Below are 15806 nucleotides of genomic sequence, written 5' to 3'. Positions count from 1 at the left end.
TCCTCCCCAGTCTCCTGAGGATACCAAGGAAAGCCAAACGGAAGTTCTTGGAAAATACAGCATAGAGAGAGAATAAGAGGCTTCACAGGACACCCAGAAAGCATGGGCTCCCTTAAAAATAAAATGGTATTTTATATCCTTCCATAACAAGTACCTCTATTCGTAGGGTTTTCGGTCTTATCCTTAGGATTTCAAGACAAGTAAAATTTCAAAACTGGGGGGACAGGGACTACACAGTTGCTGGGGTTTTTTTTTATTTTGTCAAATAGGGAAGTAGATAAGAAAATGGTCAACTGACAAAAGAAAGGACATTTAACATTAACATGTAGATGACACACTCCAGGGTGTAAGATGTGACATTTAAGCATATTTAGTCTGATAGACAGTTGGCCTTATCTTTCTTTCGGTCAAGCTGCTCTGTGGAGAGAAGACCATGGCATCAGAGGCCCACCCTGGGGCCCACTAGACCACACTGTGTAGAGAGGGCAGCAAGGAGTCCAGATGCTCCCTGGGGCAGACCCCGCCTGAGACCTCCAGGGCTGGGGAAGGTGTCCCCACATGCCCACGGCGATGGCCAATCCAGGCCAGTCCACTCCCCCAGGAAGCACAGTGTGCCCAGTTCACTGCCCAGGCCAGTGGCCTCTAACGCTGCCTCCCCACCTCCTCAGCCTGCCCTTGCCCCACTTACCAAACCCAGTCAGGATGAAAGACCCCAGCAGCATGATGACCGTCTGCAAGGTGTCTGTGTAAATCACAGCCGCCAGGCCCCCTAAGAGCAGAGGAGGCAGTGCGTCTGACCTCAGGTGGAGGGCACCCCATCGGCCCGCCTCCCATCCCCGCCCTCTCCCCACTCCCCGTCCTCCCCCCTGCACGTCTTCTGCACCCCGCAGTCACCCTCCTGCCCGCCTTTGTCCTGTCACAGCCGTCTGCCACCCACACGTCCCAGTATGTCCACTTTTCACAGAAAGCCTGGAAGGCCTTGGAAAGAAAGTTTCTCCCTATTTGAGGATGGAGAGTTTGATGTGATGCTTTAAGCCAGGAGAAGCATCTGCCACAGACCGAGCAGGGAAGAGCAAAGAGCTGACACCTCACAAGATGTCTGGGGACATGAGCAAATCAGCACATTTCAAAGGGCTGTTTGCATGTCCACTCTTTGTTTTCTCAGACTGTCTAAGTAACTTGTCCCCAACATCATGGGGCTCCAGCTCGGCAGCGAGTTCCATCACTGACCCTGCCTGCGCCTAATCAGAGTAGAGCAACACCTCTGCAAAGGTGCCCCCCGTGGCTACTAATGTCTCCAGCTTCTCCAGTCACATCGTGAGTCTTCCTCTAAAATCTGTATGTCACTGCCCCCTTCCTCCCTATAGTGCCCCTCAGCCCCTGTCATGTCAAACCCAAGGTCTCTGTCAAATGACTTTCAAGACCCCCACACTGTGACCCCACTTCAGCCATCAGGTCTTACCACCTACACCCCCCACCCTCAACTACTTCCCACTGAGCACCCTCCTCCAGCAGGACGCATCCACTTGCCCACCCTGCCCAGCCCCGCCACTCCCACTCCTGGCTCCCTTGGTCCCACCTCTCCCTGCACCTGGCCCTACCTCTCTGCTTCTCCCGACGAGTCCAAGTTCTCTCCTGTTCCCACCAACACTGGATTTTTCTGGTGCACCTACAACTGTTTCCTTGAACTGTCTCCTGGGTGGATCTCTTCCTTGAGAGGAGCCACGTCTCCTCCCTCCTTTCACCCTTCACAAGTACCTGACCCAAGCTGGGCTGGGGCTGAGCCATTCAAGGGGACTCACCTGTGATTGTGTAAAGGGCGGTGATTGCCAATAAGATAAAGATGGCCAGGTAGAGGTCCAGGCCCAAGGCCAAGTTGATGAATATGGCCCCAGAAAAGATGTCTGCCTGGAAGGAGAGGAGAGGTGGGTTTGGGGTGAGAGAGGCCAGCTGAGGCACGTCCGTCAGCTGCAGGGACAGGTAGGAGGCCTTGGAGAGGTTAGCAGAAACCGACTCCTAAGTCATGTTGGTGCCTGTGATTTCTGGGGCCCCAAGCTGGCCCACAACCCCTTAACCTTTGGCTGAAATTTCATAATTAATGGTTCATATCCTTATCCCCAGTTGAGAATATGAAAGACAAACAGCACACAATTCCATGTATATGAGGTTTCTAAAATAATCAGCTCGTAAAATCTGGGGTTGGAATGGCTGTTACTAGGGGCTGGGGAGGTGGAGTTCTTAATCAACAGGCATAATCTCTCAGTTGCTGCTGCTGCTGCTAGTCACTTCAGTCGTGTCCGACTCTGTGACCCCATGACGGAAGCCCACCAGGCTCCCCCGTCCCTGCGACTCTCCAGGCAAGAACACTGGAGTGGGCTGCCATTGCCTTCTCCAATGTGTGAAAGTGAAAGTGAAGTCGCTCAGTCGTGTCCGACCCTTAGCGACCCCACAGACTGCAGCCCACCAGGCTCCTCCATCCATGGGATTTTCTAGGCAAGAGTACTGGAGTGGCTTGCCATTGCCTTCTCCGAATCTCTCAGTTAAGTAAGAGGAATAAGCTCTAAAGATCTGCCCCACATCACACCTGGTCAACAATATGTGTTGTACACTCAGAATCTGTCAAGAGGTTGGATGGCAAGCTAAGTGTTCTGACCACGATAAAAGTAAAAATAAAAAACAAAAGGAGGACTTCCCTAGTGGTACAGTGGATAAGAATCTGCCTGCCAATGCAGGGGACACTGGTTCAGTCCCTGTCTGAGAGGATCCCACAAGCCACAGAGCAACTCCTGAGCCTGTGTGCAGCAGCTACTGAAGCCCATGTGCCTAGAGTCTGCGCTCTGCAATGAGAGAAGCCGCCGCAATGAGAAGCCTGCGGGCTGCAACAGGGAGTGGCCCCACTCACTGGAACCAGGGAAAGCCCAAACACAGCAACGGACACCCAGCACAACCAAATCATAATCATCAATTAATTAAAAATAAATAAATAAAACTAACAGAAATAATAGAAAAATAAGAATATGTATGAAAGAACAAAAGGGTATGAACACCTGAAAGACAGTCCTGCTCTATTCCTGAATTTCCCAAAAAGCTTTATTCACGATGATAATAAATATTCCATGATTTAAAAAGAAAAAAAAGAAAGAATTCTGTAAAAAGAGGCCTGTGAAATGCTGAATTAAACAAAGTTAAGGCAGTTTCTTTACCACACAACTTCTCCGAGCCTCCAGTATGCTGTGGATCCCCAGGAGAGAAACGTCGTAAATGACCCTTAACAAACTCGCTCAACTGTGGAACTCTGTTGCCAAGGAACAACTATTAACACCTTGAGGCTCCTCACAACCCACTTTATGGGCTGCTGCTGTGAGCCGCTACCCTTCATTTACACCTCAGTGTAAAAGGTTTATCAGATCTACTCCCAGATACAAGTGTGAGTGCTGGAGTCTGTGAGAGGGAAGACCACCCTCACCCTGGAATGGAAAGAGATGTAAACACCACCATAATTTTATCTCCTCTGTCTAGATGGAGTCCATCTGGATTCAAATACAGCCAGAGCATCACCAAGAACCTTCTGTGTGGCAGACTTGGTGAGAGATGGCTTTATCTAGATCGGAGGTGCCCAGCCTCTGCGCCAGTACCTCCTGTCAGATCGATGGTGGCATTAGATTAGAAATAAAGTGCACAATAAATGTAATGCACTTGATTCAACTCGAAACCACCCCCTGCCCCCCCGTCCATGGAAAAATTGTCTTCCATAAAACCGGTCCCTGGTGCCAAAACGGTTGGGGACTGTTGACCTACATTACCTCACGTAAGTTTAGAGGGGTCACTCTCTCTTCACTCCTGAGTTCACTCCTGCTTGATGCAGTTGTTTTTCTCCCTGCCTCATGTAGCCCCATAAGGAACGTTCTACCTGGCTGCTTGGTGCAGTTAAACCAATAGAGAGCCCTGGAGTCACCCAAAATGAATGTTCATGTGTTCTCCAAAATCCTACCAGAAGGACAGTATCAAGGGATGATGGCGGTGAACCTTTTGCTTTCAAATCTCTAGATGCAAAAGAACTAGGCTTTCCCTAGGTGCAGTGCAAGGGCTGTTTTGGTGCGCAAAACTGAACACATTTCAGAGCATGTAAGGGGCCACCCGGTCAGGCCCTGGGGAAGGGCGCCTTGCATCTCCCCTATTCTTATCATCCCCTCTACTCCTCCTCACAGCTCCTCGGGGCCTCCAGTGGCTCAGGTCCCACCAACCACATCTCCTGTTCCCTGCCTCTTGATTGGCGGAGAGCTCATCTCACACCAACTCCGAGCTTCCAGGCTAATGCCTGGCCTCCTCCCCCGAGTCGGGCCTCCTGAGGACCTAGTGCCTTAGCTCCCAGCAGCCTCTCTAGTCCCAGGGGACCTACTGTCACTGTCTTCCCTGGAAGAGGAAGACAGGCTGACCCAGGACGTGGGGGGAGATGGCTCTTTAGAAAGAGACCCCGCCCTCATGGGTGGTGGTGAAAGGACCTGGGTTTTGTCCCCAGTACTGCCAGGGTAGGGCTGAGCGACCCTGGACAAGACATTTCACCTCTCCCTGTCTCAGCGTTCTTCTCTTTAAAGTGGGAAGTTCTGACTCCCGGGGCTGGTGAGTCTCAGTGGCTGGACCTGGAGAAGATCTGCAGCTGAGGAAAGCATTCCCCTCCCAGGTCTGAGACCTCTTCTACCTTGCCTTCTGGAGCAGCTAAGGCTGAAGCAGGGCCCCTGCTGCACAAAAGCCTCGCTAAGGGTGAAATGGCCACTCCTGCTAGACTCTGTACCCTGGGCCACGTGGAACTGTGATGAGTGTTCACAGTCTCCCCCCTCTGAGGCCTCTGTACTGTCACTAAAGTTGTCTCAGTTTGAGGAGTTCCATTCACTGGAATGCTGTTAAATGTGCACACTGTAGATTCAGTGAATTAGCTAATAAGCGTAAGTGAGCTATAAAAATATTACAAGGCTGTTTCTCCTGCCTTGAAAATGCCCTTGGTTTATTTTCCAGAGTAGTTAATTTGTAATGCTTTATGACAACAAGCCATAGCAGACTATGATACCCTCATTAATATTTGCCTTGCCATCATTAGTCACAAATAAGTAACACAATTCCTAAAATAGCATTATAAAGGAAGTCTATAGAGACTATGGGAAGTGTTGGGCTAATCGAAATCTTGCTCTGATAATATACACTGTTTCCAGTTAACAGGACAGATAAAGAATTTCAAGAAAAACTCCCTCATGAATTGGAAAAACTCTTCCTGGAAAAATTCTTCCTCCTATGAGTCATTCTTAACTTCAAGAATGAATTCTCTCTGCCCTTGGAACCCTGAAAGTCAGCAGGTGTGACCAAGGACATGATAGCTAAGCTTATTGTTAACCCCAGGCACTCTGACATGTCTTGGGGTCTCTGAGGTGCCCACACATTTCCCCACTTCATAAGAATAGTTTTCCCTCCATATCTAGGGGATTTTACAGTTGACCAAAGACTTTTAGATACATACGTTGTTCTGATTCTCAAAACAAGGTAACAGGACAAGTAAATTGACTCCACTTTATAGATGAGAGAGAAAGACTCAATGACTTGCTCAAGGGCTAAAATCCAGGTTTTCCATCTCCAAATCCAATGACCTCTCACAACATTCAAAGGTAAATGTCTTCCTTTCTGGAATATTCTCTGCAGAGAGCAAGGTCTTTTTTTAATTAAAAAAAAATGTGTTTACTTCTTTTTAAAATAAAATAATTATGTTGTATGATTTCAAAACAATAGCACAGAAAGTTATACATTGAAAGTTAATATAGTCTTCCTTCTATCACTAGACCCAAAGATGACCACTGCTGAGAGCCTTTTATCCACCAGAGGATTTTTGGGTGGCTGGCTGAAATTTGTATATCAACTATTATGCTCCATGGCCCCTAAAAAATAATTGTGAAGATGGAAATATGGGGAAATGTTTACAGTTTGATACTAAGAAGGGGGAGAATGACCACAAAATGGCTTGTGTATTCTGAATGCAGCTCTTTAAAGGAAAACACACAGTATAGGCCAAGTCGAGCTGTGAAAATGTCTGTGTCATCATTATGGGTGCTTTTCCCCTCCAGATTTTCTTAAATGCCATCATTATATTTTTTCTTACAGTTCCAAAGGTGAGGAAACAGAAATTTAACAACACAATATATTCCCTACGGATATACGAATAATGCACATTTTAGAGTAAAAATATTCTTAAAATAGACCAGAAGAATACATACCAAGTTCAAGATAATGTTTACCTTTTAAGAAGGAGATGAGGTCAAGAGGTTATAGATGAGCCTTATCTATTATATTTTATTTCTTTTTTTAAAATGATAAGCTATTTAGGTCTATAGAATCTTGGTGATAGTACTGCTGCTGCTGCTAAGTCACTTCAGTCGTGTCCAACTCTGTGTGACCCCATAGACGGAAGCCCACCAGGCTCCCCCATCCCTGGGATTCTCCAAGCAAGAACACTGGAGTGGGTTGCCATTTACTAGCTATATTATTTTTTGTACTTTACTGTATGTTCAAAGCATTTCATTACTTTTTTATTCATAAAATTTGAGGACTGGATGTGGAACATACCACCAGCTTTGATACAAAAGAACTTGCCTCTAATCCTGTAAGATCAATTATTTCATAGCTCATCCCAAATTGCTCCTTCTCTAAACCCCTCTTCAGTTCAGTTCAGTCGCTCAGTCGTGTCCGACTTTGCGACCCCATGAATCACAGCACGCCTCTTAGCCCTTACTAAAGAAGGAAGGAAGGAAGGAAATGAGGGGGTGGGGGGTCACAGAAATTTTTCCCAATGCTTCTAAGCAAAACCAACTTGAAGTGAACTAGACATTTATGGTCCTCTAGACCAGTGGCCAGCAAACTTTTTCTGTAAAGACTCACTTCATACATGTTTTAAGCTTTGCAGGACATACAGTTTCTGTCCAACCTGCGCAAAGTCATCTACTGTTGAAGCATGAAAGCAGCCAAAGATGATACATCAATTAACGGGCATGACTGTGTTCCAATAAAACTTTATTTACAAAAACAGGAAGATGGATTTAGCCTTTGAAAGCCTGACTGAACAAGCTCTATGGAACTCACAGGGAACAATAAAATATAAATCCAGTTGGAAACCCTCTTAGAGTAACTAATCTCATTAGCCTCAGGCAGAATTTTTAGTCTTAGTTCTGATGCCTTGAAATTCTGTGATTTTGCATGCATGCATTTGCTGCCCATTCTAGTCCGAGTTGTATCAGAGCACCCAGTAAATCTTGCCTGGCAATGAGGTTTGCGACGGAGAACCCAGTTATTCAAATTTCTCTATTTGTGAGTGAATGCACAAGGTGATAAGCATTCAAAACTTAAGCAAAAGCAAAAGCTCTTATTTTCAACCAAAGATACAGAATAGATAGCAAAGTTGCTATAGAAGTTTATTACAGTTGTGATCTGTGATAAGAGTCCCAGGAAACATACGCAGGGATGTTTGGTCATCACAAGTAATTCATAAAATCTGAGGCTTTATCTCAAGTGATCCTGTACATTTGAATAAGAGACATGATGCCAGGAAATTTTACAGCACAGAATGCTTCTCTGAACTTGATAAGGCAGGGTGCCAGGGTGGAGTGGTGGATGGGGAGGAGCCTATAAAAGTCTGAGGAATGCACGCTTGTGCTCAGTCACTCAGTCATGTCCAACTCTTTGCGACCCCGTGGACTGTAGCCCACCAGGCTCCTCTGTGCGTGGGATTCTCCCGGCAAGAACACTGGAGTGGGTTGCCATTTCCTTCTCCAGGGGATTTTCCCAACCTAGGGATTGAACCCAAGTCTCCTGTCCTGGCAGGCAGATTCTTTACCACTGTGCCATCAGAGGAGCGCATGGAGGAGTAAGCAAGTCTGGGTCTCAGAAACTCAGAGTCCGAAAGGATATGGCCACAAGACGGCAGCCAGAGTCAAGACTCCACGTCACCCGTGGCCAGTGGCCTGGGCCACATCTGGGACACTGCACCTGAAATGCATTTCACTTTTTCTACTGGATCCCAACATCCTCCCAAAGCCTTCCTGTCAGGTCCCTGGTTGTTCCCTGTCTGGACGTGGATCTCAAAAGGCCACTCTTCTTTTCTTATCCATCATAAACTACCTGTGCCTCCACACACACAACCATAGTGATTAATCTCTGTTTGTGTGCAATGACTACCTTATTTTAATTAACGATTCCTTTTGTCCACAAGCCCTGAACTCATGTGCATCTTAATGTGAGCTCCCAGCGAGTACAGTCATTATCAGTGTAATTCTTTTAAGGATTTCATGCTCTGTGACCCATGGTGAATCTGAAGTCAGGCTACTTTTTAAAGACAAAGCCTTGCCTGTCTGGCCTTCCCTGTCCCTCCCCACTGCCTAAATGGCCCACCTTCAGATCCTTCATGCACCCAGTGTGAGCTGACTTCTCCCTTCACAGTCCTCTCAAATCCCACTCTCAGAGATGTGGTTATATTGGAAGGTCACTTAACTGGCTGTTTTACTTTTCCCCAAGGTCTTGAATTTTGATCCGTTTATACTGGATTTAGAAGACCCAGGGGACATATTGTCAAAAGTATCAGAGACTCTGCTTCTCAACCTAGCTCTGCTACTGTTTAACCGCACAAAGCCCCTTCTCTTCTCTGGTCCTTAGCTTCCCCACTGAAAAATGGGAGCGTCAATCACAGAACTAGATAATCTATCCCACTCTGTTATCCTATGCCTTCATCCCGTCCAAGCACAGCGCAGAATTGTGAGAACACAGACAATGGGACTAGAGAGACTCAGACTCCAGCCTTGTCTTTGCCTACACTAGCTACACAATTGGAGATAAATAACTCAATTTCTCTGAGACTCAGTTTTCTCTTCCATGAAGTGGAAAATAAGTAAAAATCCCCACCCATGCCATACTCTCACGAGGACCGGAGATGGAAGAAGTCAAGCCCCTGTTGGAGACTAAATAAAAAGATTGGCACAAAACAAAAGGCAGAGGTCATCCTTCATATGCATTTTTCAAGGGATCACTGGCTCTGGGCATTGGGTGGACATTGGGCAAGGCCTCCGGTAAGCAGCCCCAGAAATCACACAGAAAGGGTGCAAGTTGCTTCAGTCATGTCTGACTCTTTGTGACCTTCTGGACTGTAGCTCACTCAGCTCCTCTGTCCATGGGATTCTCTAGGAAAGAGTACTGGAGTGGGTTGCCATATGCTCCTCCAGGGAATTTTCCCAACCCAGGGATTGAATCCGTATCTCTTACATCTCCTGCATTGGCAGGCAGGTTCTTAACCACTAGTACCACCTAGGAAGCCCACAATCCATGCTAAGTACTATTCAAAAGTAAAATTCAGAAGAAGCCAAGTGCTGGGGAGAGGATGGACTCCATCACGATCTGAGCTGAGGGAGGCTGCCCCTCAGGTACCTGTGGGCTCCCACTTCCAGGAGGTTTAATCAGTAACCTGAACTATAGGTGAGGCGACTGGGAAGGCAGACAGAGAGGCTGAGCCCTGAGCTTATTTATATGACTGCTGCTACATTGCTCTAAGGGCAAAGCTCAGCCAGCAGGCTTTCCCCCACCTGGACTGTGGACTTGGAGAAGGTTGGCTTCCAAGAAAGGGAATGCCGATGCCCCCTCTACATGCTCACTAGACAGGTGCCACCTCCAAGCTGAATCAGGGAGCAAGGAGCAGTTCCCATCAGTTTCTACAGGTGCCAGGGTCACCTCCGCACCTTTCTGCTTACATTCCTTTCCTCCTCTCGCCACTGCCCTCCCCTACCTCAGGAAGCCTGATTTCTCCACCCCTCCCAGCAACTCCCAGTCCAGTCTATACACACCAGTCTCTAAGGAAATAAGACTGAAATGCCCAGGGTTTTTGTCTTGTAACTAAAAACTACCCTGAAGGAAGGGAGGAAAAAGTGAAGGAGTGGAATCATCACACAGGCACCAGTCAAGGGCAGCAGCCCCTGACGTCAGGAAGCTGGGGAAGGAGAGAACAGCGAGGCTGGGTGTCAGTCCCAACTCCAATCAAAGCCCTACGGGCCCAATTCCTGAGCCCATGTTTCTAGTGAGACCATTCAGTCGGGACATAACAATCGCTTCAATGGTTCTGGGAGAACCAGACGTCCATGTGCGAAAGAATGAACTTGGACTCTACTTCACATCATATACAAAGATCACTCAAAGTGGATCAAATACCTCAATGTAAGAGCTAAGACTATAAAACTCTTAGGAACAAACAACATTCAATCTTCATGATCTTGGATTTGGCAATGGATTCTTAGAAATGACACCAAAAGCAAGAGCAAGAAAAGAAAAATCATAAATTGGACTTCATCAAGATTTAAAACTTTTGTGCATCAGAGGACACTAAAGTGAAAAGACAACCTACAGAATAGGAGGAAATATTTGCAAATCATATATCGGATAAGGGTAAGGTATTCAGAATATACAAAGAACAATTTCAATGCAACAACAATAAGACAACCCAATCAAAAAAAGTATAAGAATGTAAAAGGTAATAATATAAAACAGAAAAATTATTGTGGTAGTCTGAAATATATATATATATATACATATATATGTATATATATATATATATATATTTCCTCCAGAGAAAGAAAACAGTCAAATACCAAGTGTAAATTTCATGTGAACCCTGATTCAAGCAAATCAACTGAAAGAAGACATTTTACAGATAATCAGGAAAATCTGAATATGGACCAGGTGTTAAACTACCTAAAATAAGAAATTACTATAAATTTTGTTAAGCATAATAATAGCATAATGGTTACGTGTTTTCAAAAGTTAAAGGTGCATTCCAAAGAATCTACAGTGAAATGACATGATGTCTGGCATTTGACTTAAAATACTACTGGAGAAAAAAAGGTGGAAAGGAAGAGATGAACCAAGAATGGCAAACTGTTGTTCACTGTGAAAGCCAAGTGACAAGACTAGGTCCAGACTCTGAGCCTGACGGGGTATAAAGGCCTACAGCTTTATGTCAGGGCCAGCCCTCAGGCATCCGTAACTTCCTTTTAATCTTCTACTAAGAACAACTTTCACTGAACCTTCTTGAACCACTGGTGTCTTCAGCCTTCCCCACAGTAAGGAGGTCTGTGGGTTCACTCCTTGATGTGTGAAATAGGACTTTCCCCTCAGAAGCAAGAAGGCCTAAGGGACCGAGTTAACAGTGACACAGCACCACCCTTTGTGGGCCAGCATTTGCTGAGGAGCAAGAGTGGGCAGGTTCTGAGCCGGCCGGCATGCAACGCCCAGGGCAGGGACTCACCGAGATCTTGGTGAAAATGTAGAGCACCAGGGACAGGACAGACAGGTAGACCTGGATCCGCTGGCCCCCAAAGCGCTTCCGCAGGTACTCTGGCATCGTCACCACCTGCATGGACAGGAGGGCAGGCGGTCACTGCAGCCTAGGTGAGCAGAGGCCCAGGGCACACAGAGCAGGGCACCCACCCTGGGGTCAGAGGTGTGGCCAGAGACATCTGAGAGGCATCCAGGTGTCCGTGTCCTCCAGCCATCTGCTCATTGCAATTCCACACGCTTGACCATGGCAGAGGCAGCTTGGTATCATCCCAGGACATAGTTCAGTTCAGTTCAGTTGCTCAGTCGTGTCCGACTCTCCGCGACCCCATGAATCACAGCACGCCAGGCCTCCCTGTCCATCACCAACTCCCGGAGTTCACTCAAACTCATGTCCATCGAGTCGGTGATGCCATCCAGCCATCTCATTCTCCGTCGTCCCCGTCTCCTCCCACCCCCAATCCCCCCTAGCATCAGACTCTTTTCCAGTGAGTCAACTCGTCGCATGAGGTGGCCAAAGTATTGGAGTTTCAGCTTTAGCATCAGTCCTTCCAATAAACACCCAGGATTGATCACCTTTAGGTGCCCAATAAACAATATTTTAATGAACACATGACTGCATACAACCAAGAAGGCAGATCCTTGCCTTGAAGGAGGAAGGGATAGATAAATAGATGGGTGTGCATCTATGCTCGTCATGTCCAGCTATTTTTGGACCCCATGGGCTATAGCCCCCTAGGCTCCTCCGTCCATGGGATTTTCCAAGCAGGTTGCCATTTCCTCCTCCAAGGGATCTTCCTGACCCAGGAATTAAACCCGCATGTCCTGCACTGCAGGTGGATTCTTTACCACAGTGCCACTGGGAAGCCCCTAAATAGATAGTCTCATACAAAGCACCTACTGGAAACAAGATGTCATAACCACGGCGGGGCCTTCTCAGTGCACTGAGACAAGGTGGCCAGGCTGGGTGCGAGCTCCGCCTGGCTCTGCACAGAAGCCTCGCCAAGGGTTGGGGCTGCAGGCCAGCTCAACTGCTCTCTTAGCTCCTTTCTGAAAATTCCAACCATACTCTGTCTCGTGTCCTCAACCCTGAGTCTGCTGTCTCCTGGAATCAGACATGTGTCACCAACAGTCCATGAGCCTCCAGGAGATGGATGGTCTAACTATGCTTCCTCTTTATTGCTTTCAGCTCCCAGTGTACAGATGGACAGGTGGTAGATGCTCATTACATCTCACTGGATGGGTGATGCTAAAGCCGTCTTAGGTAAAATGTCAGAGGTTTAGTCAAGAGACTGAACACGCATTTGGTAGATGAGTGCCAGCTGCATGCTCAGCAAACAAGGACTGCCGATGTTTGTAAACGAAAAGAAACGATGATTCTTTTTCTCATGCTGCTTCCCCTCCAGGGGCAGAGGCAGACGGTTATGTATAGTGAGCAATGCACAGCAGCACCTTGCAAGTATTCATTCACCCAGTGTGAGGGAATGTGATAATTTAGGTGCTGAAGAGCCTGAGACTGCTTAGGAGGGCTTCCTAGAGGGACAAGTCGTGGCCAAGCGGATCTATTTCATGCCTCTGAGAGCAGTCGGGAACTTTACAGCCCAGGAAAGAGCCAAGTCACAGGCTCTTGTCCCCAAAAGTCTCCTCTGCTTTCCAGGAGAACCAAGTTCACACAAACACTTGCCAGCAGGAAAACACACCTTACATAATAACAGAGCAGATACTTACCCCCGCCTTAATGTAAATGGGGACAAACACCCAGCCCAGCACAATCACCAAAATCAGGGCCTGAAACCAAAAAGGAGGCAGAGTCAATCCAGGAGGAGACTGAGCCCATACTGCTGCCTGCAGGGCCTACAGCTGCTCCAGCACAACCACCTGGCACTTTCTCTTTGAGCTCTAGGGACAACTTCCTAAGTGACATCAGTGACCGAAGGAGGCTGTGACGCCTGATGGGCCCATGGGAACAATAGTTGGGCAACAGTGGACAGGGACCCAGGCGGCTGCCCACTGGTATCACAGTCCCTTCGGCCTTCTCCCTGGTTTACAGGAGTAAAATACCATTTAGAAAGCTTTTAAAAATAATAATAATAATATTGGAAATCTGGTGGTAAGTATTTCCAAACCTCTAATGTGGCTGAAAGGGAACGAGAGGGCTTGGCTTTTTTAAATTTATTTTTAATTGGGGGATAATTGCCTTACAGTGTTGTGTGGGTTTCTGCCGCACAACAACATGAGTCAGCCATGAGAATACCTATATCCCCTCCCTCTTGAACCTCCCCCACCACATCCCATCTCTCTAGGTCATCGCAGAGCACCAGACTGAGCTCCCTTTGCTTTATCGCAGCTCCCCACTAGCTAGCTATTTTACACATGGTAATGTGTACATGTCAGTGCTTCTCTCTCAATTTGCCCCACCCTTTTAAAAGAAGAAAGAAACGCTAAGGCCATCATGTCAGTGATTTCTCGTGGTGGAAGAGGAGCAGGACTCTGGGGGCCTGAAACTGAGCCCCTCCTCCACTGCACTGTGAGGTGGCCCCGGGAGGTTCTCTAACTTCGAGAACATCTCTGAGTGTAACCCGAGCTGGCCGACTACTGAAGCTACTTCCCACACCAGGACACAGTGTCTCTAGTGCTACTCACATTCCATTCAAAGCCCCCAGTGGCAATTCCTGCAGCTGCTCCGGTCCCCGCCAGTCCCACAAAGTGGCCGCTTCCAATGTTACTGGCAAACAGAGAGGCTCCAATCTGGAAACACAAAAAGTTCAGGTGAGGACTCTGTGCTTCACCAGGACACTCAAGGCCAGACCAAAGATAGAAGAGACATGGCACCCAAGAGAAGGATAAGAAAGAGCAGACGCCGGCCAGGAACCTGACTGCTAGAGTCTGCTGGGACCACTGGTTCAGAAAGTGAATGTGGGGACTTGGGGAATGGTGAAGATAAATAGGGGAGGACTGGAGGAGCTGTGGGGTGTATCCCCAGATGAGTTCTCTGTGAGACCTTTGTGAGCCCCATGCTTAATAGTTAAGGAGGTCTGGGAGGCCCCACAGCCCGTCAGGCCTCCTCTGGAAGCCTCCTCAGAGGCTGGGGGTGCAGGCGCAGGGCCTCTGCCATTCATCTCCATGTTCTCCAGCACTGCTGACTAGAGATCTTGACCAATTCAGGCTCTCAGGAAATGGGGACCGTTTTGTTGAAAGAAATCATTGAAAAGGAAGCCTCTGGACCTCAGATCACTTGTCACTTGTCAAAGAAGGAAAGTTCAGTTCAGTTCAGTTCAGTCGCTCAGTCGTGTCCGACTCTCCGCGACCCCATGAATCACAGCACGCCAGGCCTCCCTGTCCATCACCAACTCCCGGAGTTCACTCAGACTCATGTCCACAGAGTCGATGATGCCATCCAGCCATCTCATTCTCGGTCGTCCCCTTCTCCTCCCGCCCCCAACCTTTCCCAGCATCAGAGTCTTTTCCAGTGAGTCAACTCGTTGCATGATGTGGCCAGAGTATTGGAGTTTCAGCTTTAGCATCAGTCCTTCCAATGAACACCCAGGATTGATCTCCTTTAGAATGGACTGGTTGGATCTCCTTGCAGTATAAGGGACTCTCAAGAGTCTTCTCCAACACCACAGTTCAAAAGCATCCATTCTTTGGCGATCAGCTTTCTTCACAGTCCAACTCTCACATCCATACATGACCACGGGAAAAACCATAGCCTTGACTAGACGGACCTTTGTTGGCAAAGTAATGTCTCTGCTTTTTAATATACTGTCAAGGTTGGTCAAATTAAAAGACGCTTACTCCTTGGAAGAAGGCAAGAGGTAGGGCCAATAATTTCCAAGTGACTCCTAGCTGTTACATTCTGTAATCCTATTAGCTCCAAGTTATAAGGGTCGCTACTTCAGGTGCTCAGTTGCTGAATCATGTCTGACTCTTTGTGACCCCATGGACTGTAGCTCACTAGGCTCCTCTGTCCATGAAATTTTCCAGGCAAAAATACTGGAGTGGGTTGCCATTTCCTTCTCCAGGGGATCTTCCCAACCCAGGGACTGAACTCATATCTCCTGTGTCTCCTGCACTGCAGGCGAAGCCCATATCTCTCTAAATTTATATATATATATATTTATATATATATATATATATATATATTTTGGCCTTATTGCAAGACTTGTAGGATCTTAGTTCCCCGACCAGGGATCGAACCTGAGTCATCGGCAGTGAAAGCATGGAGTTGTCACCACTGGGTGGCCAGGGAATTCCTTCAATACAGTATTTTTATTTTTTACAAAGATCTCAAAGACCCCATGTATATATGGACAAAACACTGCGTTTTTCAAAGCTATACACATATCTCATAACACAGGCTCGAAGACAAATTGAAAGGATGTTTATTAAACACCCAAGAGTGGAAGCCCGGGAGAGGAAAGGTGAATGGGACTGTGACCAGGAAATGAAGGAGGAAGTAT

The 15806-nt window shown here is 47.3% G+C and overlaps 1 protein-coding gene across 2 annotated transcripts in view; it reads right to left on the bottom strand.

The window, feature by feature from the left end:
* Nucleotides 1-15806, bottom strand: part of SLC5A1 (solute carrier family 5 member 1) — a 49744-nt gene that overhangs the window by 14280 nt on the left and 19658 nt on the right. For both annotated transcript variants that reach the window (XM_055405246.2, XM_055405248.2), the window contains 5 exons: nucleotides 13990-14094; nucleotides 13075-13134; nucleotides 11318-11422; nucleotides 1803-1908; nucleotides 689-769 (listed from right to left, as the gene is read on the bottom strand). In XM_055405246.2, coding sequence (XP_055261221.1) covers nucleotides 689-769; nucleotides 1803-1908; nucleotides 11318-11422; nucleotides 13075-13134; nucleotides 13990-14094 — 457 coding nt within the window. The remainder of the gene's footprint in view (nucleotides 1-688; nucleotides 770-1802; nucleotides 1909-11317; nucleotides 11423-13074; nucleotides 13135-13989; nucleotides 14095-15806) is intronic.

The sequence above is a fragment of the Moschus berezovskii genome, chromosome 19 (genome assembly GCF_049115385.1).
Source record: "Moschus berezovskii isolate FMDL1 chromosome 19, NW_MosBer_1.0, whole genome shotgun sequence".
Classification (NCBI taxonomy): Eukaryota; Metazoa; Chordata; class Mammalia; order Artiodactyla; family Moschidae; genus Moschus; species Moschus berezovskii.
The sequence above is the reverse complement of the archived record's forward strand: the minus strand, read 5'-3'. Positions and strand labels throughout refer to the sequence as shown.